This window comes from Populus nigra, chromosome 11, assembly GCF_951802175.1.
Source record: "Populus nigra chromosome 11, ddPopNigr1.1, whole genome shotgun sequence".
Taxonomy (NCBI): Eukaryota; Viridiplantae; Streptophyta; class Magnoliopsida; order Malpighiales; family Salicaceae; genus Populus; species Populus nigra.
The window spans coordinates 774,381-797,559 of record NC_084862.1 but is presented as its reverse complement, the minus strand read 5'-3'; the positions used below and the strand labels follow the sequence as shown (position 1 = coordinate 797,559).

At 32.8% G+C, this 23,179-nt stretch overlaps 3 protein-coding genes across 3 annotated transcripts; 1 reads left to right on the top strand and 2 right to left on the bottom strand.

The window, feature by feature from the left end:
- Positions 1-2,595: 2,595 nt before the first annotated feature.
- On the bottom strand, positions 2,596-4,778 carry LOC133668571 (exocyst complex component EXO70B1-like). Its single transcript, XM_062088500.1, has one exon. It carries the CDS (start codon positions 4,668-4,670, stop codon positions 2,766-2,768), a length of 1,905 nt encoding a protein of 634 aa, XP_061944484.1. The 5' UTR covers positions 4,671-4,778; the 3' UTR covers positions 2,596-2,765.
- A 5,293-nt stretch (positions 4,779-10,071) lies between these two features.
- LOC133667859 (PRA1 family protein B3-like) lies at positions 10,072-11,021 on the top strand. The gene has a single exon (XM_062087541.1). The coding sequence runs from the start codon at positions 10,170-10,172 to the stop codon at positions 10,794-10,796; it is 627 nt and encodes a 208-aa protein (XP_061943525.1). The 5' UTR covers positions 10,072-10,169; the 3' UTR covers positions 10,797-11,021.
- A 7,271-nt stretch (positions 11,022-18,292) lies between these two features.
- Positions 18,293-22,682, bottom strand: LOC133668363 (sorting nexin 2B). Its single transcript, XM_062088153.1, has 5 exons — positions 21,396-22,682; positions 21,097-21,306; positions 20,616-20,876; positions 19,230-19,316; positions 18,293-18,654 (listed from the first exon to the last, which is right to left on the bottom strand). Exons 1-5 carry the CDS (start codon positions 22,467-22,469, stop codon positions 18,574-18,576), a joined length of 1,713 nt encoding a protein of 570 aa, XP_061944137.1. The 5' UTR covers positions 22,470-22,682; the 3' UTR covers positions 18,293-18,573.
- Positions 22,683-23,179: the final 497 nt, after the last annotated feature.

The following is a 23,179-nucleotide window of genomic DNA, read 5'->3' as shown; positions in this document are numbered from 1 at the left end:
GACAGTCAATATCTAGTTTCGTTTTCATTGAGTTTATGTCTAGAGAATTTCATACCATCATTTTATAAAATCCTAATATTTTGATTGCTACATTTAGTTTGCTACATATATAAGTATTTCATTTGTTTATTTATTGATTATTTTTAGTTCCTGTTAAACATTTCATGTCACACCATAATTAGTTCGAGAAATCTTATAGTGGAAGGTCACTGAATTGTTTATCATGAACCCTAAACAACATCTGGCGAAACATGTGAACAATTATTTTCTGCACAATCCACTGCAGCTAGGATTTTTTGGTGCAGCAAGAAACTGGGGTGCCTTCATCAACTTGATTATTACAAGGTAGCTAAATATATACATTTTGTTCAATTTGTCCTTGTTTTTGCAAGTTATTGTGGCTGCTAAAGATTGAAAACTACTTTAAAAAAAAATACATCAACACTATTGATTAATATTTGGTATTAGAAATAAAAGGGGTTAAGGAGGAGAGTGGAGACGAAAAAAAAAAGCCCACATAAGTAGTCTAATCAGAAGCATAACTTAACAATAATGCAGTGATCATATATATGGCTGGATATAAAGACATGAACCTAAGAACAATATAAAAAAGGAGGGGCAAAAAGAACCATGACTATATATATATATATCAATTAATATGTAAAGTGGTTACTCAAGCTCCACGCAGTCCTGTCAAAAAGCCATGTGAATTGCAATTATCCATGGAGATCATGATCGAATTTAAAGTGTACAGTATCAAACTTGAGCTGACATTTCATGCCAAAATCTTTGTTTTCAGAAACAAAATCCATGGAACTCCGAGAAAAATCAAGCTTTTTTGTCTCTTATTGCACGATGGTAGGAGATTCAATCTTGTAAAAGTTTGCAGATTTTGCTGCAAGTCATCATGTAATTATTATAAAACTTTGCTTATGAGGAATCGGTAGTTGGCAAGATTACACTATATCTCATGCTCAAATATTATATACATGGCCTCGCGTGTTTCATGCTGAAACTTGTTTCGGAAATGTGGGTAAATTTGTATTTTTCAAAAAAATTATTAAAAAATTATTTTTTTATATGTTTTATACGTTGATTTTAAAAAATAAAAAAAAAATTATTTTAATACATTTTAAAATAAAAAACACTTTAAAATACAATCATAATCATTCTCTTAAACCGATCTTTATGGATTGGCTATAGCTAGCATGTCATTGTAATTAACCACCTTATGAAGAAATATATTTTTATATGTTTTGTTTCATGTTTCCTGACAGGAGGAGAGGTTTGTTAGAGTATTTTAATTTATCAAATCACTTATTACAGATATTTATTACTATTTTATCATATTTGGACCACAGAATTTCTGAGTCCAAGATTGATTCATAAAAGAGAAATGAGCTACTTTGATTCTCAATCTTGTTACACTATCTTCTATTTCGTCCTTTCTCAAAAAAAAAAAAACAAACAAACAAGTACTTGTGAACTTGGATATAGGCTGTTTTTTAAATTAAATCTAGTAAAAATTAATCAAATTAGATGGACATTATAGGTTAATTTGTGAAGTTGAGTCTAGGCTAATTTTTAAATTAAATCAGTAAAAATTAATTTAATCAACTTAGATTGACATGATAGATTAATTTATAACCTGATTAACCCAATTAAAATAATTGTATTTTGAATTAATTTATATTAACTTATCTAACATGTAACCGAGTGATCATGTCCCAGGAAAAAACTTAATAATTTTGCATCTTAGAGAATATAAATGACATAATGGCAGGTTTAAATTAATACATAGAGACCTAGTTGTACTTCATAATTGAAGTTAATTTCTGGCCCAACTAGTTCATAATTGAATTCATCAGTTTTTCATTTGCATGTGTGTTTAATTCTGTGTTTGTTGATAAAAAAAAAAAATTGCATAATTTTTCCAACATCGATAAAATATATATATAATGATTTATATTAGCTCCAAATGAATTGTATTTATTGGATTGGAATAAATTATTGGAATCAATATTGGTCCTCGGTCCAAGCCTAACAGTTGATGATATTCGCACGAGTGTGTGTCTTGCTTCGTCAGGATCTACATAAGAGATCTTAGGTTCGAGTCTTGTCCTTGTTTATAGGGTAGCTTTCTGACATTCTTGTGGAAACACAGAGGGTGCTGCGGAACAGGGCTTGTCGAAGCAGCAGCATCCTCCTGTAGAATGATGTGAATATGATTCCCAGTTCCTAGTTAATCATCCTACAGGTTCCTGACCAACTAGCTAGAGAACTATATGATTTCACAGCTTCTCTCAGCTTTTACAGTAACTTCGTGAGACTTCATACTCCACAAGAAAAGGACTTCTTATAAAGAAAAACAAGTGATCATCATATTCTATGTTCTTTCTACTATCAATCATACTTCATTGTAATGTTTTGACATCTCTGCTGTGGTATTAAAAAAAAACCATAACTTTCGAAAAGGGACTGGAAACAAACTAATTTATCTTTGGATTAGCAATATAAAACTAGTTTCCATGTATAACTATGGTAAAATGTATGATAGCCATGATCATAGAAAGTGCGAGTGCAAAATACAATTCATAAGGGAAGCAGAACACCATCTTGATTGATCATGGCACAGCATCTATAATTTTCATTTACAAAGAGAAAGACGAAGCAAAAGGTGTCTAAACGCGTTCACGTATCTAGTTAAGAGCTAAAAATCATTGATTGCATTCATACACAATAGTATAGCATGCAGTGGCTTGCCTTCATTTCCTGCCACCAGCTGATCCATTCCCTCCCTGGAACAAATCATTTATCCGGGTGTCAATGTCCTCCAGATTGTACTTAATAAACCTACCCGCATGCCTTCCCACATCCGGAGTATTTTGAAACCTCGCAATAAAGTTTCTATAAGCTGGCAGCACTAGGTTGGACAAAGAGATCCTCAACTCATTTCTTAGCTGCTCATCAAATATGATCCATCGAGATTGAGATTTGTAAATCTCCTCAAACTGCGAGTTGAATGCCTTAATCCTGTCTTTCATAGACATGGACTTTCCTCCGACGTTAGCACCCGCAGGGCTACACTCTGCTCTCAACACCCCCAAGAGTTTATTCCACGTGCTTCTCTGATAACTTGAAATGTATTGCTTGATTTTTGCAGTATGTTTCCTTATCCAATCATCCCCAAGCAGCGAACCCAATTCGCTATCCCTCACTTTTTGCACAATGTACCTACCATTATTCATCAAGAAAACAGAGCACAACGCAGTGTCCCCGTAAATCTTCGCCTTCACTTCCAAATTACTCTCCAACAGCTCCATAATCCACTCCATTTGAACCGACAATGATGATGAAGTAGAATCCTTTGATGGAACAACACTCGCACTCTTCTCAAAAACCAGCTCTAGCAACTCTCTAGACCCACACGCAGCACGTAAATAATTCATCACATATCTCGTGATTGGATGAAGCCCTCCATGAGGCACTGGAGCTTTGGCAGGATCCCGCCTAATCAAATTCTCCAATTCCATAAAAATCCCCCTTATTGCCTCCCTTAACCTCTTCCATAACCCCAATGCATCATTCCTAAGAACCACACAATACTGATCACTAAAATTATACTCGAACTCGGGCATAAAATCCTTCATTGTCTCAAACAAATCCAAAACCATAAACAACCTCTCCGGAGACCTACTCCTAATCGCAACTGCATCTGCGAAATTCAATATCTGCACCACCGTCCCCCTACAAACCTCCATAAACGACGAGTCATTCACCGAACCAAACCCATAAAACACACGATCACACAACCTCCTCTCGCTCGGAAACAAAATCCGAAGCGAAACATTCGCCGCTTTAATCCACTTATCAATTTCAACCTCCAATTCATTCCATTGCATCCTTTGCACTTCTTCATTGCTCAGTTTCCCTAACCCTAACCTCGACATGCTTTCCTCCAAAAACTCCCTACGGCAACTACCATACACGTGTAAACACTCCTTACGATACCCCGAAACCACCATTCTCTTTGCCATTTCATGCAAATCATTAACAATCCCCGACGGAATTGCATCAATTATGACGTCATAATTACTTATTGGCTGCGCGACCGGAATCTCACTATCACTATCATCGTGGTCATCTTCGTCAGAATCATCATACAATAAATTATTACTATTGTTTTCCGTTAACACTCCGTTACCGTTTTTGTAAGATCTGGGAAGTTCAAAGGACTCACCTCCGCGTTCCATTAACAGACGGAACTCTTTTTCCAGCCGAAACATAGCCTGCTGAAGCAGATCCTCCGCTCTTGACAGATACGCTCCGGCATAAATGGAGCCGGAGAGTTCACGGACAGTAGAGATTAGCTCGTCGAGACAGTCGAGGAAGGCGGATGAGTCGGCGGAGTCAGACCAGATCGAGTGTTCGGAGGCGACGTAATGGGAGATCTGACGTTGTAAGGACTTGATAGTATGGTCAAGAGCTCTCAAATCTTCTTCCTGTCCTGCCGTTGTCAATTTATCGACAAATTTTTCGCGAGAAAAACGGCCGTCGAAGTTGGAGAAGATTTGCAAGATATCTTCTGCCATTGACTCGTTGTGGCCAAGCGTTTTCGCTATGTGGCGTGCTACGGCGATCAGCTTCTCCTCTCCGTTCTCTGCCGCCATTTTTTAAGGCTGTGTTTGGCTGTTTCGGTTCTGCAAGGGTTGCGTCAAACGGCTGCGTTTTGGAGTAAGTGGTGGTTGGAATTTTGAGAGTGGGAGTGGAGGAGGGAATAAAATAAAGAGGCGGGTGGTATGGGGAGATGACGAGAATGCCCTTGTAAAAACGCGGTTTGGACTTCAGAGAAAGAGAGGGACGGGACGGCAGACGTGGACGAAAGATGGACAAGAGAGGCTTCTGGGTGGCAATTTTGATAATTAATTTGGATTTTTTTCCTTCCATTTTTAACAAGATTTTATTTCGATACGTCAATTGTCTTGTAGGTTTCTATTTGGTCACTCATCCTTTGAAAGTTTTAATCAGAGGCGGAATCAATAATCTTTGAAATGCTCGTTACGATAATAAGAGTTTAATATCCATGGTGATTTATGTTCAAGTCTTATGAAAGTTTGAGGATGATTATTAATAGTTTAGTTAAGATTTGAATGAGATTTATCTAAAAAAAATTATTATTTCTATTAATACGCGCATAATATTCATATGCAAAATGATTGTTTCGTAAAATTAAATAAAGTTATTAAGACATAGTTATTGGAAAAACTTGACTCGTATTTAAGTGGATATGATAGGTTTTTTTATTAAAAAAAAACAATGGGTTAAGAATATTTCTAGTAAACTATGATGCAAATGACATGAACATTTAGAGAGTATTTGACAGTATAGTTGCTGTTGTTTTTTAAATAATTTTTCATGCTGAAATGCATGTCAATGATATTTTTTTTATTTTTAAAAAATTATTTTTAATATCAGTACATCAAAACGATTTAAAACATACAAAACATATTAAATTTTAGCAAAAAAGTAATGATAAATTTTGAATCTTTTAGGAACACGGTTTGCACCGCGTTTCCAAACGCACTCTTAATCTAATAGGAAGGGATAATGAAAGCTAGATTGAATTTGGCATTGAATTAATTATGAAATATGGGTGATGTATTTGAGATTTCTAATAGATGGAGGACTTGCTTAAAACTTATATGATACTTGGAATGGAATTTTTCATGTAATTTTTTCTTCTTTTTTTCTAGGTTTTCTTGATTCAAATGGGTTTTTTCTTTCTTTTTCTTCTTATAATTTTTGTTTTACAAAGTCATGTATAGTGACTAGTGGGGATGGGACAAGAGAAGTAATAAAAAAAGAGGAAAGGAAGAGGATAGGTGGAAGGAGAGTGCTTTAAACTTAACTTGAAGAATGTGTCTCCCTCTATGGACCGGGTCAATTGGGCTAGAAAAAACAAATTATATTCCAACTAAAGTACTTTGACCATTTATTTATTTATTCATCACTTTTTTATTAGGTTTTTATTTTATTTTTTTTGTTAGTTTCATATTTTGAATTTATTTTTATAACTATAATTTCTTCATTAATGTTGGAAATATTGGAATTAGTTTATATAACAATTAATAGATCTTTTAAAGTTCAAATTATACGTGAAATTCACTCGAAATAAAACTATTTAGATTTTGCAATTTAACATGATAAATATTAAAATATTTTAAAACTCTCTTAAAAATAAATGAGAAATTATTCTAAAAAAAATTTTATATAACAAAAATTCTAAACTTAAAATAAATTTGTGGATTGGATAGTAGGTTTGTAAGCTCATGAATTTGAGTTTGAATTTGTTTAAAAAAATTATTTTCTTTTAAGTTTTTATTTGATCAATAATTATTTTTGATCAATAATTATTTGGACCAAATCCAACAATCTTCTGGATTCTCAACCCGAAATTCTATCTTGAATTCAATGTTGACTCGGTCTATCTAATCCTGTCTAGCACGTCTTGTATGTATATTTTCAAGTTCCCACATGAGCCAACCCACAAACTTTTTCTACACTCATACAATTTATTTCTTTTTGCAAAGCAGATATTATTTTTTTGCACTAATAACATTATTTATTACAAATATCTTTATCAATAACAATAGCATGGCATACCCACTAACAAAGAACAATGGCTAGCCAGTGATTTTTTCCTGTACAATAGCAATGACAAAACATCAATTTCCAATGAATTAGCAGCTCAACAACAGTGACTAGCACTAATGTTTCCACCAATACATGTCTCCTTGACCATAAAGAAATTTCAAGGCATCAGTGCATAAATAAAATAATTTATTTTAATATATTTTTAAATTAAAAATACTTTAAACCATTATTACCATCACAATCTCAAACAATTATGTTATTCAATCTCATGTTTGACCATACAAAGCTAGGGCTAGACCTAGCAAAAAAGAAAGAAAGAAACTATGCACACAATAGATATATATTTTCTATAGTTTCTTTTTATTTTTTCCATACATTATTTTTTCCTTATAGTTTTACTAATTTAAACATTAAAAAATTAGTAAATAAAAAAACATATTTTTATATAAAGTTTTTTCACGACTTCATTATGTACTATTATATTTTCTTATGTAAAAATCAGTGATATTGTTCGTATCTTTCACACAATATATAAATTTATTATTATTTCCACAACTTAGGATTCATGAAAAATTGATTTAATCAAATAATATATATTTAACTATACAAATAAATGCTAGTATGAGACAATAACATGGTTGATCATAACCCGATATCCGACTGGATTTTCCACTACGCAGAGATGAGACAAATGATCATCACTGGCATGACTTCATCTGACCACAGACCACTAAGCATCGGTTTATTCACTGAATCAAATTCATTGGTGGCTGTAGCTTCGCAATGGAAAAGTGAACCTGACGAGGATACAAAAATTAGATGGAATTTTTTGGGATGAATTATTTTTAAAAATTCTTGTATTTTATGTACAGTATGTTTTGTGATTTTTAGATCAAGACCACACCGGCTTCTTTTTTAATAGATTTTCTCAGAGGGTGTGAAACTCTTCTACAGTAAATATTTGCACAAAGTTTGATGGGTATCAATGAAGAACCCTTCAAAAATTAATTTAGTACTAGAAATATTTACATAATAAACAATATTAATGAAGATACTAATAAATTATTATGAAGATAAAAAAATAAATGAAAAAAAGAATGCAAATATAGAATTAAAGGGGAAAAGACAGAGAATGTGTTTATGTCTTTGAGTATATGGTTTCCAACCCACTTCTATATATTCTTGTTTTCTTTTATATTACATGATTTGAACTATTTCATGCAACGTAAAAGGAGTAGAAAAGTAATCTCGTATAAGTAAAATAATACTATCTTGTAGTTCATACCATTACATCTAATTAATATAAGCATGAACTGTTTTTTTGTATTTAACATGATTTTTATAAGTATCATAATTATTGATCTAAATTCGGGGTATGGGTTCTATGGAGGCTCAATGTGGAGTAACCTTTCAGTTGCACACTCAACCTAAGGGACGTAAGATTCAACTCTATATAGAGTTAGGTGTAGGAACGTTCCTAATCCATCATGGGATTGGGCACGGACATGCCCCTGCCTAACTTAGAATTAGACGTTGAGAAACTTATAATTTCATTTTGGATTGTAACTTCCGTGTGTTGGTTTTTAAATGGGGTTAGTTTACAGAAATCATGACCCATCGAAACCACATATCATGGGAGCGACTAGTTTATCTAGCAACACATGATCCAACTGGCGAACCATAGATTCCATCATCTGCAAAGTGTGATTATCCCATCTTTACCTTCAATGGAGAATCCTAAAGGAAAACCAAGTCTTTTGATGAAGCGAACACCGGGAATGTATAGTTCTATTGTATTAGCCAACACGAGTCTCTGTGACGAGTCACGTCTACCATATATCGAAAGTAAACCTGATCGCGAACTCCCACTTCCTTGTATGTTTCGTGGTATTAATCGGAATGAGAGCCTCAGGTTGTGGAATGGATGAGGAGATCTAACGCATGCATGCTATATAACTAGGAATCGAATAAGCTGCTGCTTGCCTGGGATTCTTTCCCTTTTGAGATGGCACTGCACTGACAAAGAAAGAAGCTAAAGGCTAGGGTCATGAAGCCAGAATGCCTGCATATATATGATTGTAACAAAAAATCCAGCCCGCCCAGTAAGCTTCTCGAGCAGCATTACTAAAGATTTGCGCTGTGTTTTGATTCTTTTCAGTACCCTGAACTGCTCTATTCTACAGTGTAATAAAGCTAGGCCTGTAGACCTGTGTGGAGCTATCATTTAATCAGATGGAGGTTCAGCTTGCGATTTCCTTTGTGTTGAACCTGTTCGGGGATTCCATGTTCTAGGAACCAAAAGCCCGCTAAGTTGTTGAAAAATCAAAGAAAGGCCTTCTACCAAACCCGGCGGCCAAACAGGCCCAAATTGTCAATGGTATGAGCATCCAAGAAGAAAATAAAAAAATTCATTTTAGATTTATTTATTTTTATGTTTTAAAAAAATTTAAAATTTATTTTACTTCATATTAATATTTTTTAATTTTTTATATTATTTTAATATTTTAATATCAAAAATAATTTTTAAAAAATAAAAAATATTATTTTAATATATTTCTAAATAAAAAATAATATTCAACACACTTCCTAACTTATTCTTAGTCATCCTGATCAACCTGATCAATCACGCGGATTTTAGCTGACAAAATTTTGAAATTACAAATAAATTTTAATTAATTTTATTAAAAGTGATTTGAGTCATTATTATTTTTATGATTAAATGGATTAAAATGCATTGTTTTTATCCCATTATTTTTATGGTATTTACACACACACACACGTGGTTCTCTTTAAAAATTAATAGAGGGACATAAGACACGTAATTAATTCTAATTTTTATATATCATGTTATGTGAAACTCTGTATATATAGTTAATGTTTTATTATATTTTCTTATTTTGCATTTCCATGTATTTGTATGGAAAAAAAAGGCAAAGGTTTCTAAAAAGAGTACCAAAAACAATAAATGAAAAAGTTATTGTGGTACAAACTGTGTTTTTGTATTCATAAATTAATTTAAGATCCAGGTCTTAAGTTAATTATCTTAATTAATTTAAAATAATATTATTTAAAAAATTTAAAATATTATTTTTAAAAAATAATTAAAAGGAGTCTTATTTAGGTTTTGATTATGTTCTAAATCGTTATTATTAATTCTCTTTCTAGTTTATTTTATAATACAATCCAAAATAGATTATGAGTGTGTTTTATAACAAGGCTAGAAAGTGCTTTGGCCACCCCGCAAGGCTTCTTTTGGCCTTTTCCTTCTGATACTATACAACTAACCTCTACCACACAAAGCAAACATCCACCTGTACATCATTCTAATCCACTCAATCAAGACCGTCCAGCTGAAATCAGCGGCTGGAAATACTCCAATAATGGTACCTAAGAGTACAGCATAACTCCCCCCACCTCCCCTACATATTTACTCCGCCTTCACTCAAATAGATCTGCATTCAGCCCTTCTAAAGCAATCAACAATTTTACCCTCAAGATCTCTGAAAATCCCCAAAATGACCTCCCAAGCTCTCCCGATCTCTACCACCGAAACCACCTCCTCCACCACCACAACCCCAACCCTCACCACCCTCCGCACCTTCCTCACGCGCCTCTTCTCTTCCCTCCGCACTACCCTCTCCCACCGCCGTCCCTGGCTCGAACTCGTCGACCGCACCGCCTTCTCCCGCCCCCTCTCCCTTTCCGACGCCACCACGCGAGTACGCAAAAACTTCTCCTACTTCAAAATAAATTACCTGACCATCCTCGCAATCGTACTCGCTTTCTCCCTCCTTTCACACCCATTCTCCCTCCTCACCCTCCTCTCCCTCGTCGCCGCCTGGCTCGGTCTCTACACCTTCCGGCCGTCAGATCAGCCCCTGGTAGTCCTCGGCCGTACGATGTCGAACAGGGAGGTTTTGGGGATACTGGTTCTGGTGACAGTTATCGTTGTGTTCTTGACAAGCGTTGGGTCGTTGATTATAACTGCTGTTTTGGTTGGGGTAGGGATTGTGTGTGTGCACGGAGCATTTAGGGATCCTGAGGATTTGTTCATGGATGATCAAGATACTGCTGGGTCCACTGGTTTGTTCTCTTTTATTGGTGGACCATCTGCGGGATCCAATGTGATACCTCTAGTTTGATTGATTGATGGGTTTATGACTTTTGAAGGAATGAATGATAGGAGATTAGGGTTTTGATTTCTCGGATGTGACTAATCACTAATCTAATGAATGTTAGATTGGAGGGTTTTTCTTTCTTTATAGCTTTATGGTTTTTTTATTTTACATGTTGAAATGGAAATTGTAAAAATTTTACATGGAATTGAATTAATATTGGTATTGAAGTTGATGTTGATGTTGTTTTAATTTTGCATTCATATTATTTACTCAATGAGTTTAGAGATTGTATTTAGAATTGGAGTTTGATTCGTGTGGAATGGTGTAAAAAGATCATATATTTTATATCCGACCCCAAGTAGTTTGGGGTCGGGGTCGAGGGAGGTTATTGTATTTAGAATTGGAGTTTGATTCGTGTGGAATGGTGTAAAAAGATCATATATTTTATATCCGACCCGAGGTAGTTTGGGGTCGAGGGAGGTTATTGTTCTTTTTGTATTTAGAATTGGAGTTTGATTCGTGTGGAATGGTGTAAAGGACCGATTTCTGACCCCAAGTAGTTTGGGATTGAGGGGGGTTGTTATTGTATTTAGAATTGGAGTTTGATTCATGTAGAATGGTGTAAAGGATCTATCCAATTGCCAGCCCCAGCTAGTTTGTGGTCAGCGGAGGTTATTGTTCGTGTTGTGGTTAGGACTAGAGTTTCTTCTAATTCGAGGCCTAAAGAGAAGCTAGTTATGCAAGTATTTTGGGTTTTCTGCATTTGGTGTTGTTATGAAGGATTGAATTAGTTGAATGTTGAGGAGTCTAAGACTCAGATTAAACTCTCTTTTCACAATTTATTGTCAATTTGATCAAAGTGTTGATTTGCATTTTGTTTGGAACCTACGATTTTAACACTTGCAGGAGTTTGGTCGAAACTTTTTGTGGGAGGGGAGGGTTGTTGTGGGGTTGATAGCTAGTGTAGAATTATATCATTTCTATTGTGTGCATCCTTTATAGTTCTCCATTGAGAGATGCATTTGGTATATGATCTCGTGAAATGATGCATGATGCTCAAGAATGGATCTATATAGCCGATCCCTACTACTTTGGATATTTGATTTTGTGTGAGCAGAGAGTGTAAGTGTGCAATTGCTGTGTATCAATCATTTTCACTTTGATTTAATGTCACATGATCATGGTGATCTTGCCTAGTCCATGAATAAACTTATTGTCCATGAGCTTTCATGAAAACATTCAAAAGGTCTATTCATTGTGAGAAGATCTCCGGATAGAACTCTGAATTTAATGGAGAAATTGTCATCTAGGATGACGCTTTTTGGGCAGGTTAACCACTGTATATTTATAGTTTTAACCAAAGCAGAGAGTGACTCGGGCTTGGGACGTTGGATTTCTCCACAGCTAATCTTATACTGGCTTTCTCCATTGTAAAATTTGTGTTCAGCTTCCATGCATGCATCATGTACATCAGCCTGATTAAGGTCAAATTAGTTTTTTTAAAAATATCAATGAAAATATAAAATTCTAAACACTGTAATTTTCACGAGTGTATTCCAAATATTAAGAAAATCATGCATTTTTGCAAACGATTTCAATTTTTATTTATGCTGCTCCTATATAAACCCAACTTTGCACCAATAGGAACGTAAAAGGGAGGTAAAATTCTGATTATGGCTCTCTAAAAAGTAAAAACTACATGTTCATGACCAACTTATTTCCTTTAAAAGCAAAAAAACAGAGATTGTTCATGGCATTTCAAAGACCAATAATCATATGGCCCATTCCCAAAGAACCCAATCAAATGCAACAATTTTTACAGCATCAGTTGCCCATGTTGTCAAAATCAATAATAAAACCTGCCTTTTTAAGCGAAATTGCTAAAACTAGGAACACACAGATGAGGTTGATGATATTTGATGAGGCTGTAAGTGATTCATTCTATGTGGTAGCTTATTGAGGTGGATTTGGTGTCTGATAGCGTGGAATAGCACAGAAGATCCATATAGTTACCCCAATTTATTTGGAATTGAATTCATGTTATCCTGTTTGTTTTTGTATTTCAAAAATATTTTTTTAAAAAATTAAATTTATTTTTATTTTTTCTTTGCTTTAAATTAATATTTTTTTTAATGTTTTTAAATTATTTTGATACGATGATATTAAAAATAATTTTTAAAAAATAAAAAAAATATATTATTTTAATATATTTTTAAATACAAAATATTTTAAAAAACAATCATAACTACACAGCCATATAATACCTTGTTGCATAATTATGATCTGCACTATTATAGAATTGTCTCAAGTTGGTAAGCCTGCATGGTCCACGTACTAGTTTAATTACTTGCACTACCTGCGGATTATATATAAAAAAACAATATTTAAATTATAAAAAATTATTTAATATTATTATTAAGTAAGAACTAATAAATTTATCTTGAAATTTTTTTATTTAACTTTTAATATAATTTAAATTTAAAATTAAATTGTATAAAAGTTTTTCTGATATGATTCAATTAAATTATCAATTTAAAAACAACTTAATTAACAAGTTAAAAAAAATTATGAATGAAATTAAAAAAAAAAGTTGAAATTGAAAGGAAAAAAATTATTTCAACTCAACTTCTTATAACTTTTGTTTAAAATTAAATCATAAAAGTTATTTTTATATAATTTAGTTAACTTTGTCAGTTCAAAAACAACTCAAACAATTATTTAAAAAAAATCTAATGATAACTTGAAACCTAGTTTTTTTCAGACATGTAGGTTAATAAGCTTGTTGTCCATGAGCTCCGAAGGAAACATGCAAATTTATAAGAAAAATCCCCTGATAAAACTATGATGAATTCAATAGAGAAGATCTCTTCTGTGATTACTCTTTATAAGCAGGATAGCATATTAGTATTTTTATAGTTTATATGATGATGCTACAAAATCTAGAATGCTAGGGAAATTACTTTTGTCATGTTTATAATGAATGATTACATGTTTATGTCAATAATAACGAATTCAAGGATTGGTGACAAATGTTGAATTTCCTGCAAAACAGTTTTTTTTTAGGATTTTAAAAACCTTCTGATAATTAAATCAGTAATTTTATTATGGGAAATTACAGTAAATGAACATTAAATTTTAAAAATAAAAATGTTTGCTCTTAGTTTATGAATGATAAATGTGGAGAATAAATTATAAAAGACTCATACACATCTGGGTTAGCCAAGTGTTGAGCCTAGATATGGAGGTCTCATGAGTTGTCAAACTCACCGTCTACTAGTGTCTATGAGTCACCGACTCTAGGCCTATGCTCTCTTTAACTCCAAAGAAATCTCAAGCTACTCGATGAAACCGTGATTCATATATATTTTATCCTAACAAGTCGGAGATATTTTTATCCTGGCGAATCAAAGATATTTGATCCTAATAATTTAAAGATATTTCTACCTTGGTAGGGACATGGATATCTTATCTTCATACATAAGAGATTTTTATTTTGACAAGACATAGATATTATGTTAATACATCAAACTTTCCCCTCGAATAAAAAGAGAAACCTCATGAGCTACATATATATAAAAAAAGAAAATAACCTTGAAAATGGGTCAAATTTTTCTCTATATTGACAATGACAGATCTATCTTAAAAGCCTTTTTTAAGTATAATTGATCTCTCTTTGAACTGACATTAATTTTATTATCGAAGAGTTCTTATATATATATATATATATATAAAACTTTTTATAGGTAACGAAAATGATTTACTAGTTACTCCTTTAAAAAAGAATGGATTAGATTATCAAAACTATAAGATTAATAATTTTTTTTCCCAACCTTAACTTGGCATTCAAGTCCATAGTTAGAAACAGACTTCATTAAGTAGATTCTATGTGGTAATGAAACTTTTTAACATTATGAAAATAGAAGAAATAAGAAACTTCTTCCTCAAATAAATTTTAATTTTAAATAAAAATAAAATTCTCATTCTTTCTTTCTTTCTTTTTTTTGAAAAAAAGGATATGGAACCTTTCTATAATATTAACAAAAACTAATAACTAGAAGGGAAATTATTGTGCAACAAGATACAAAACACTATTTATTATAATAGTATAATGCCAAAATTACCCTTAAGCTATAAAATCTTTGAACTAGACATTTGGGGCAAGATGATCTTTTTGTCATGATATAAATATCTTTTACAAATTATGTACGCCTACATTAGTCATTTTATTTTTTTGCATAATAAAATTATTAATTTAACCATATAATAAAGAAAACATGTTATCTTTCAAACAAGAGCATATTGGTCTTTCTCATATTTTCCGAATAGTAAAATTATTTTATAACATTTAAAGACAAAATTAACTAGGCTTTCTTAGAGGGGCTTTTTGGTCATTTTACCATGGTTTCTTTTTCTTTTCTTTTTTTCGTTAATATCAAAATAACCTGGGGCATTATTTTATTTCACCATATATTAAATATTATTATAAAAAAAAACTTGATGGTGCATGCATGACATGTGCTAGCGAGTAGATGCCCTCACGCCGCTCATGCAGTGCGTGTGGGGCCTTTCAATCACCAAACACACCTTCCACAACAAAATTTGAATCATCTCGGCATCCCTTCCATGATGAGACGATGCATGTTCTAAACAGTCCTTTGATTTGGAACCGACGATCTTTTCTCTCTATTTGCCTCGATTTTCGCGTTGCCCCATAAAACTTTCAAAGCAACTCCTTCAATTTGTTTTCTCTTCAAATTTAGTCTCTTTTATTTTTTTTATTACTATTCGTTTTATTTTAAATAATTTATAAAAATAGAATTCTTTTTCAATTTCATTCCCCTTTAATTTTTTAACCTTTTAAATTTGATTCTTATTCTTTTAATTTTTTGTTTATTTTATCTGGGATAAATTTTTAAATTGAGTGTTTTTCTTCTTTTTGTTTTACAATTTCATTCTTCTTAAATTTTTTTTTATCAAATTTAATCCTCATTCTTTTACTTACTATTTTTTTATAGTTTGGAAAAAAATTTAAATTTATTTCTTTTTCATTTTAAATCTTGAATATTAAATTAGTTGAGAATTGAGCTTTTTAGTTGAGCTCGTGTTTAGGATTTCATGAATTGCGACTTTTTGATATTTGTCTAGGTTTAGAAAGTTCGTCTGAGTTTACTTGAGTTTTTTTCTCCTTTTGTTTAGGCTTATTTTGTTTTCAGTTTTATCCTTTAGCATTTATTCAATTTGAGATTGTGCTTTATTATTATTTTTTATTTGCTTTCTGTAGAAGTTTACTCTAATTTTAAAAATGACTGGTATTATCCTAGGTCTTTTTATTTGTCATTCTTTGTTGAATTTATTTTTTCTAATTTTTGAAATTGATGTTTTCTTTATGATTTTATCCTTCAATATTTGAAATATTTTTTAATAATTTACAAATTAGATTTTTTTTTCAATCTCATCCCCCTTGAATTTCTTAATTTTCAAATTTGTTCCTTATTTTTTTAATTGTTATTTATTTTATTTAAGATAATTTTTAAATTGAATTTGTTTCTTATAATTTCATCTTCATTGGGTTTTTTTTTCTAATTAAATTTGATTCTTGTTATTTTAATTGCTATTTTTTTTTACTTTAGAAATTTTTTAAATTAATATTTTTTTCATTTTTTTCATCATTCTACATTAAATTAATTGAGAATTAAGTTTTTTAATTGATTCATGGTCTAGGATTTTGACAGTTGTAAGTTTTAGAGATTAGTTAGGGGTTAGGATGGTCACTTGAATTTACTTGTTTTTTTTTCTTTTTTTAAAATTATGTTTTTTTAGTTTAGTCCTTATGCATTTATTCAATTAGATACCAGGCTTCATTATTTTTATTATTTTTTTTTCTATATAATTTCTTGATGATTTTGAAAATGTCCCAAGCTATCTTGTATCTTTCTATTTTTTGTTCTTTGTTTAATTTTTTTTTCTTGTTTTTAGATTATTATTTTTTTATTTTATCATTTAATATTCAAGTGATTGAGAATTGAACTTCTTGGTTCAACTCAAGTTTATTATTTCATTGCTTATATGAGTTTGAGACACTAGTTAAGGTCTACCTAGGTTTTTTTTTTGTAATTTTTTTAAGTTCATGTTTTTTTTGTTTTTTTTTATTTATCATTCATTTATATTTTTCTATAGGATTTTTTTTATGAAATTTTAAATTGACTCAGGGTATCTCGGGTCTTTTTATTTATTTATTTTTATTTACTTTAGCAAATTTTTTAAATTGATAATTGTTTTCTTTTTAATTTCATCATTTAAGGTATAGCGTTATATTTGGCTTGCTTGATTTATATATATATTCATTTAGATTTTATTATTTTATGTTAAATTTGTTTAAAATTAAACTTTATGATTTATTATTTTTTATTAGTTTATCTCAGTTTTATAAGCTAGCTTGCATATTCATTAAGTTGGCTAAGATCTTTTTTTTTTTTTTTTTTATGTTACTCGACATTTGATTGGCCAATATCTTAACTTTATCATCTTTTTTTTCTTTAATGGTTTTTTTTAAAAGTTAATGTGATTTTTTATTAAATTGGTCCTTATTTTTTAACTATCTATTTTTTTATTATCTAATTAAATTATACCAATATTTTTTGCTCAATTTTTTTATTAAAAAAAAACATATTTGTGTCAACCTGACATTTTTAACATAAGCCCACAAATCTAGTTATTGCGTAAGGAATATTTACCCAACCTTGCTTATAAAAAAGATACAACAAAATTCTCTGATTATTTTTACGTTGTTCATGAAATATTGAAATATATATATATATATATATATATATATATATATATATATATATATATATATATATATATATATATATATATATATATATATATAGGATATGTATTTTATTAAGTATTAACTAGCACAAAGAAAATTGTAAAAAATGTTGAATATATATTTGAACCATACAAATGCAAAGCTCATAACAGAAGAAACTAGCACAAAGAAAACAGACTTGATATCTGCCCTCTGAAAATTCGCGTATATTTTCTCAAGGCTCTAAAGATCCAAGTTAAATGGGTTAATTTAAATTAACACAAATCAATTCATAACAATATCATTTCAAAATTTATTTTTAGAAAAAAGGTCAAGCTAATTCTCACCCAGGTTTTAACCAAATTATGGGTTGACTAAATCTAACCAGATCAACTCCCTCCCGTTCAACATGAAACCCACCCAAGCCAAATCCCAGATCACAGAATCACCACACCAAGTTAACCGACCAAGCTGGGTTTAGTAACACCTGGGCACAACTATCACTAGCAGTCGCCAAAAGCAAAACGGGTCAAGACTTGAGCTTGAGTCTCTAGCATTTTACTAGAAAATTACCCTTCTAATAACACTTAGTCCGGCACCGCACATGTATGGACATATACACCAATGAGAATAAAAAGGTGTGCAAAATCAGCATCTCAGTTAAAATCTCTGGACACAAAACAAGCAAGCAGCAAATTACAACGTCAAATACCAAAGAAAGTTTAAAAGGGTGTGTTAACTATTCTCTCTAACGGTTTAAAGATCTAGAAATCAAACAGGTAATTAGATGCAAATTACAATAAACAAAAATTTTAAAAAAAAGTTCCTAACAGTTCTCTCTAACAGACAACTTGGAGGTGGCTTTTTATGTGCTTCCTTTTCTTTATTGTCTTCATGAATGTGAAGACTATATTGCCTAGCGGCGTGCAATAACAATATATAAAGAAAAGATAAAATAAGAGCAGAAGATCCGAATGTACAAATGCACGTTCAAGAACTCTCCTTCACATAAACACTCGTCTCCTCTGTGACCTTTGCCCACACATTGGCAATTTTCTCAGCATATCCCACCTGTATGTTAAGTCACAATCACATCAACATGGGAAATAGATCTAACCTGCATTGGCATTGCAAAATGCTAACAGAATACTTTCGTAGGCAAGATGCGTGTTTTCTTGAAAATGTATGCAAAAATTCTTCTAGTCATAAATGAAAGCCCTGGTTAAGAAAAAATGCGACAGCAGACAGAAATTTGGATCCTCTTAAACCAAATCCTCTTGTGGACGTGCAAAGATTCAAACACAAACAACATTCACTTCCAGAATAGCCTATCAAGAAACTCTATAGTCACCTCTTATTGGATTCTCTTAAACCGGATCCCAAAGAAAAATAAATCTAATGGGTAAAAACAATCAATGAAAAACAGAAGAGACACAAAAATTCACTACTCAACACGGTCTTGATCAGTCAGATCTTGCATATGTTACCTAGACAATCTTGTAAAAGACCAAAATTCAGACCAGAAACGAAGTTTAAAACATTTTTTTAAGAAAAAAATGCATGAAATCATGTTTGAAAAGAAAATATATGCTCCCTAGATAACTCCGATAACCGTCCATCAATAGGGCCAGGAATATAAAAGGTACCTGATTAAGTACAAACCCCTTCAACATGTTCAGGAAGTCAGCATGCCTTTCTTTGTCAAGCCTCTCTAGTTCAGTCCTGTTATTTTCCTGCAAATGATCACATTTGAATCATGAATTTACAACAATTACAAAGCAAGCAAAGATGAAGAATTCCCATGATTATTTAATTTGCCTTCCAACCTTAGTTCCCAACGCAACTAACAGCCATGCAAAAAACCAAAGTGCTTGAAAAGGAAAAATTGTCTCAACTTCACCCCTTATAATCAATTGCAAGCAGTTCACAAGCCTTAACAGTAGTAACCTTATGCAGCCATGATACTTGAATAATATTAAAAAGTTCCAGTGAACATAAAATGGAAGAGACAGGGATTGAGCAATTCTTGAAAATAAAAGGAAAAAAGAAATCACTCGGACAGGCTATTTGCTAGTGCGAACACATCATCATACCAACAACCTCTAAAACATTCAGAGATAAATAATTCATGATATTTATTTTCCTTGTCTAGCGTGTGCCAAATGCATAACTGGATATCTCCCCTCATAAATCCTAAAAAGAAGGCTCTGATAACCTTCTTTTAGTGGAAGCTCTGCCAAACATTAAATCTCAATATATATATGGGTAAATCACATAAGCAAAAAAGAGTGCCAAGTATCTGCTTACACGAGCAAAGCAAGCAAGTAATATTCAATTGAACAGCTAACTCCAAATCATAAAACATTGACTATTTTCCTTCTCATACAATACATGAAAGGCATGCATCTAATCACTTAAATATCGGCGAACTACTACATTGAACAGTTCATGATTAGTCCAGCTGATAAATAAAAAAATTCCATTAAATCCTACAGAACTTGTGCATTTAGCAATAATGAATGGCTAATTCTTGTCATTCTAAAAAGCAGGTCATGGTTATTTGAGATGCATGGAACTGAATTACACAAGAATTAGATGTAAAGAGACAGGGGATGCACTCTATAGAATGATTTCCCCGATTCTTTCTCTTTCAACTTTGGTGATGATGCAATCTTTTTAAGGGGGCCTGAAGGTTCAGAGACATGAGATGCGGTTTAGTGCTAGTTACTAATGTACTAGTGTGAGCATATTTGCGTGTCCAAGTAGACCTTTATTTGCTCTGTGAGAAATTTGCATGTGGATAGAGTCTGATTGACCATGGGAAGGAGCTCGGACAAAGTTTATGTTGTCAATCTTAATAACTAGACCACTAGGGAGATGAGGAAAAATTAATAAGATCTTTTGAATCAACCGGTCACCCAATAGATATAACAAGCTATAGTTCGAGCAGTTTACTGCTTCCCATGCATACAAATTCAAAAAGTCAAGTCCCATTTCACAAGGTTTTTATAGGAAAAGTCAGGACACAATACCTTGATCCGCTCATATTCTCTGGTAGCAACATGTTTAGCATCCTCGGTGGCTCTTATAGTTTCTTTTAGCTCATCTATCTTGCGAATCCTTGACTTGTCACCACCAAATATTTTTGATGATGCAGCTTCTAGTTTTTCAGCCCTAGAATGCAATGAGGACAATTCTGATAGAAGAGTTTGCACTGTCAATAAAGCACTAGAACGGTCAGAGAATGCACCATGGACAGATAGCATCAGCCCAAGGTATTCATGGAGGGTATCCTGTCAAGCGGACATAAGCAGAAAACAGCTTAAAAGTTAGCACAGTTTCCTTCAAGACATCAGCACTTTCAATTCTCAAGTCCAATATGACAGCTTTCAGTATTGCAGATTTGATATGCAATACATGAATCCATTAAAGAACAGCTAATTCAAACATAACATTTATAGACAATTCAACTTAATTAGAAAATAGAAAGGCACAGCCAACAGCTAAAATTACCAAATGCTTGACAGTCTGTGCATTTAATTCCCGGTAGAATCTACTTGCTTTGACAGCAGCAGTCGCGACATTTTTCATGTCAGCAGCCCTCACTCTCTGCGAATTGAACACAGCCTCCTCATTCTCAAACTTTGTCAACTTAATAAACGCCAACCCTAGTTCTCCCATTGTCTCTCCCATATCTTGCTGTGCTTTCACCAACCCTTCTGCCTATAAACAAAACAACAATCACCCTTAGTTTCAAACTACTCATTCATCAGTAAAACAACAATCCAATTACACAAAATTACAAAACCCACCTGCTGTGAAGCATTACTAAGTTGCTGTTCAAGGTCCTGCATCCTCTCCTTATTCTCCAAAAAATCCTTATCTTCCTCCACAACAGCTGGCTTCACGCCACCCCAATCATTCGCAACACTCTGCTTCAACTCCTTAAAAATCCTCAACAAATCCCTCCCACCTTTCGCCGGCTGCACAACCTCACTCGGCGCAACCGCCACACTCTCACCAAACAACTGTTTCGGCAAATTCACCGCTCCATCAAGCATTCTAGATGCCACATCCGTACTCGTAGCCAACGGCAACCTCCCTTGTACCGATAAAAACACTTTCAACTCATCACTCTTCTTAATCACAGGATGCGCAACCAATCTCCTCAAATACTTCTCCAATGCAATTCTCCTTTGCTCCACAAATTCCTGCTTCTGCATCACCTGACTCTCCACCACATTCTTATCCGGCCGCGGTGGAATAAAAAACCCCCGATAACTCTCCGCTAACCGGTCCGACAACGTAACAACATCTCTAAAACGACGCCTTACACTGAATTCGGTTCTATCAAAATCAGGAAGATTCGTTCGCGTAGTAATTAAATACGTAACATATGTATTACCTCCTGGAACAAGCGAATTCGCCGCCTCCTGCTCTTTCTGAGGGTTAGAAACCGTAATTTTCATGAAATCCGAGGACGAATTCGATGCCGTTGAAAGCGATCGCGAAATCGAGAACTGCGACGAATCACTCGACGAGGATCTGTTCAAACTGTGATTTCTATCCACACCGTTGATTTCATTCACCGAAGTCTCATCAAACGGACTGAAAACAACATCTGCGTACGCCGGCGGTTCGATATACGAGCCCGATTCCGTCGCAGAGTACGGCGGAGGAGGTGGAGATAGGAGAGGATCGGAATCCGTAGGGGAGAAAGGGTGGTTGAGTTGGTGAGTGGCGGAGAGTGATGACGTGGCGGATCGGTAATCGGCGAAAGACATGTAGTTGCTGTTAGTGGTGGATGTTAACGGATCGTCGAGAGTGAGAGATTCCATTTCTTCTTTATCGTCTTGAAAGCTCTGATTATTATCTGATCCCATCATGATTTTTTTTATTGATTGATTGATTGATGAGAAGAAAGGAAACGCCGGCAGAGGATCACAGCTCTGGCTGATACCGAGAGTTTAATTCATGGATGGGAGTGGGGTAGGGTTACCGGACAGAGGAGAAGGAAAGCATAAAGGACACGTGGATATTAATTGAGAAAGGATATGGAGGAGAAGGCTTGTTTGGAATGTGTATAGAAGAAATCAAAGTATGGTACTTTGGTTTTGTTTGGTTTGATGACATAAGAGATGGATTTGATTGGTTGGGAGATTACATGGCAACAGTTGATTGGTTGAAAACACGTAAATTTTAGTAGTGTTCAATTGTTCATTTTGGCTCTTGTAGCTTGAAATATTTCCATGATAACTCCATAGTTTTTTTAAAATGTTAATTTAGTCCATTTAATAGACTCTATTTAATGGAATCTAATAGATTATTGAGATTTGTTTCTATTTAACTCCATTTAATATTTTTAAAAAATTTATTTTTAATATTAGCACATCAAAACCATCTAAAAATATATAAAAACAAAATAAGATTTATGATATTTTAAATTTAATTACTTAATTGATTTTTTATTTAAAAAATACTTTTATTTCTTCTTTCACATAATTTTTAACATTAAAAGAAGTTAATATGCATTGGTTTGTAACCTCAAAAAACCAAATGAAAAAACAAAAGGACCCGACTTAATTTCATATCAAAG

What these genes read in the sequence shown, in the direction of transcription:
- LOC133668571 (XM_062088500.1), bottom strand. Translation starts at nt 4,670, where the DNA reads ATGGCGGCAGAGAACGGAGAGGAGAAGCTGATCGCCGTAGCACGCCAC.
- LOC133667859 (XM_062087541.1), top strand. Translation starts at nt 10,170, where the DNA reads ATGACCTCCCAAGCTCTCCCGATCTCTACCACCGAAACCACCTCCTCC.
- LOC133668363 (XM_062088153.1), bottom strand. Translation starts at nt 22,469, where the DNA reads ATGATGGGATCAGATAATAATCAGAGCTTTCAAGACGATAAAGAAGAA. An exon ending in TTAGTAATGCTTCACAGCAG is followed by an intron (nt 21,307 to 21,395) that starts GTGGGTTTTGTA and finishes TTTTGTTTATAG; the next exon opens with GCAGAAGGGTTGGTGAAAGC. An exon ending in CACAGACTGTCAAGCATTTG is followed by an intron (nt 20,877 to 21,096) that starts GTAATTTTAGCT and finishes TCCGCTTGACAG; the next exon opens with GATACCCTCCATGAATACCT.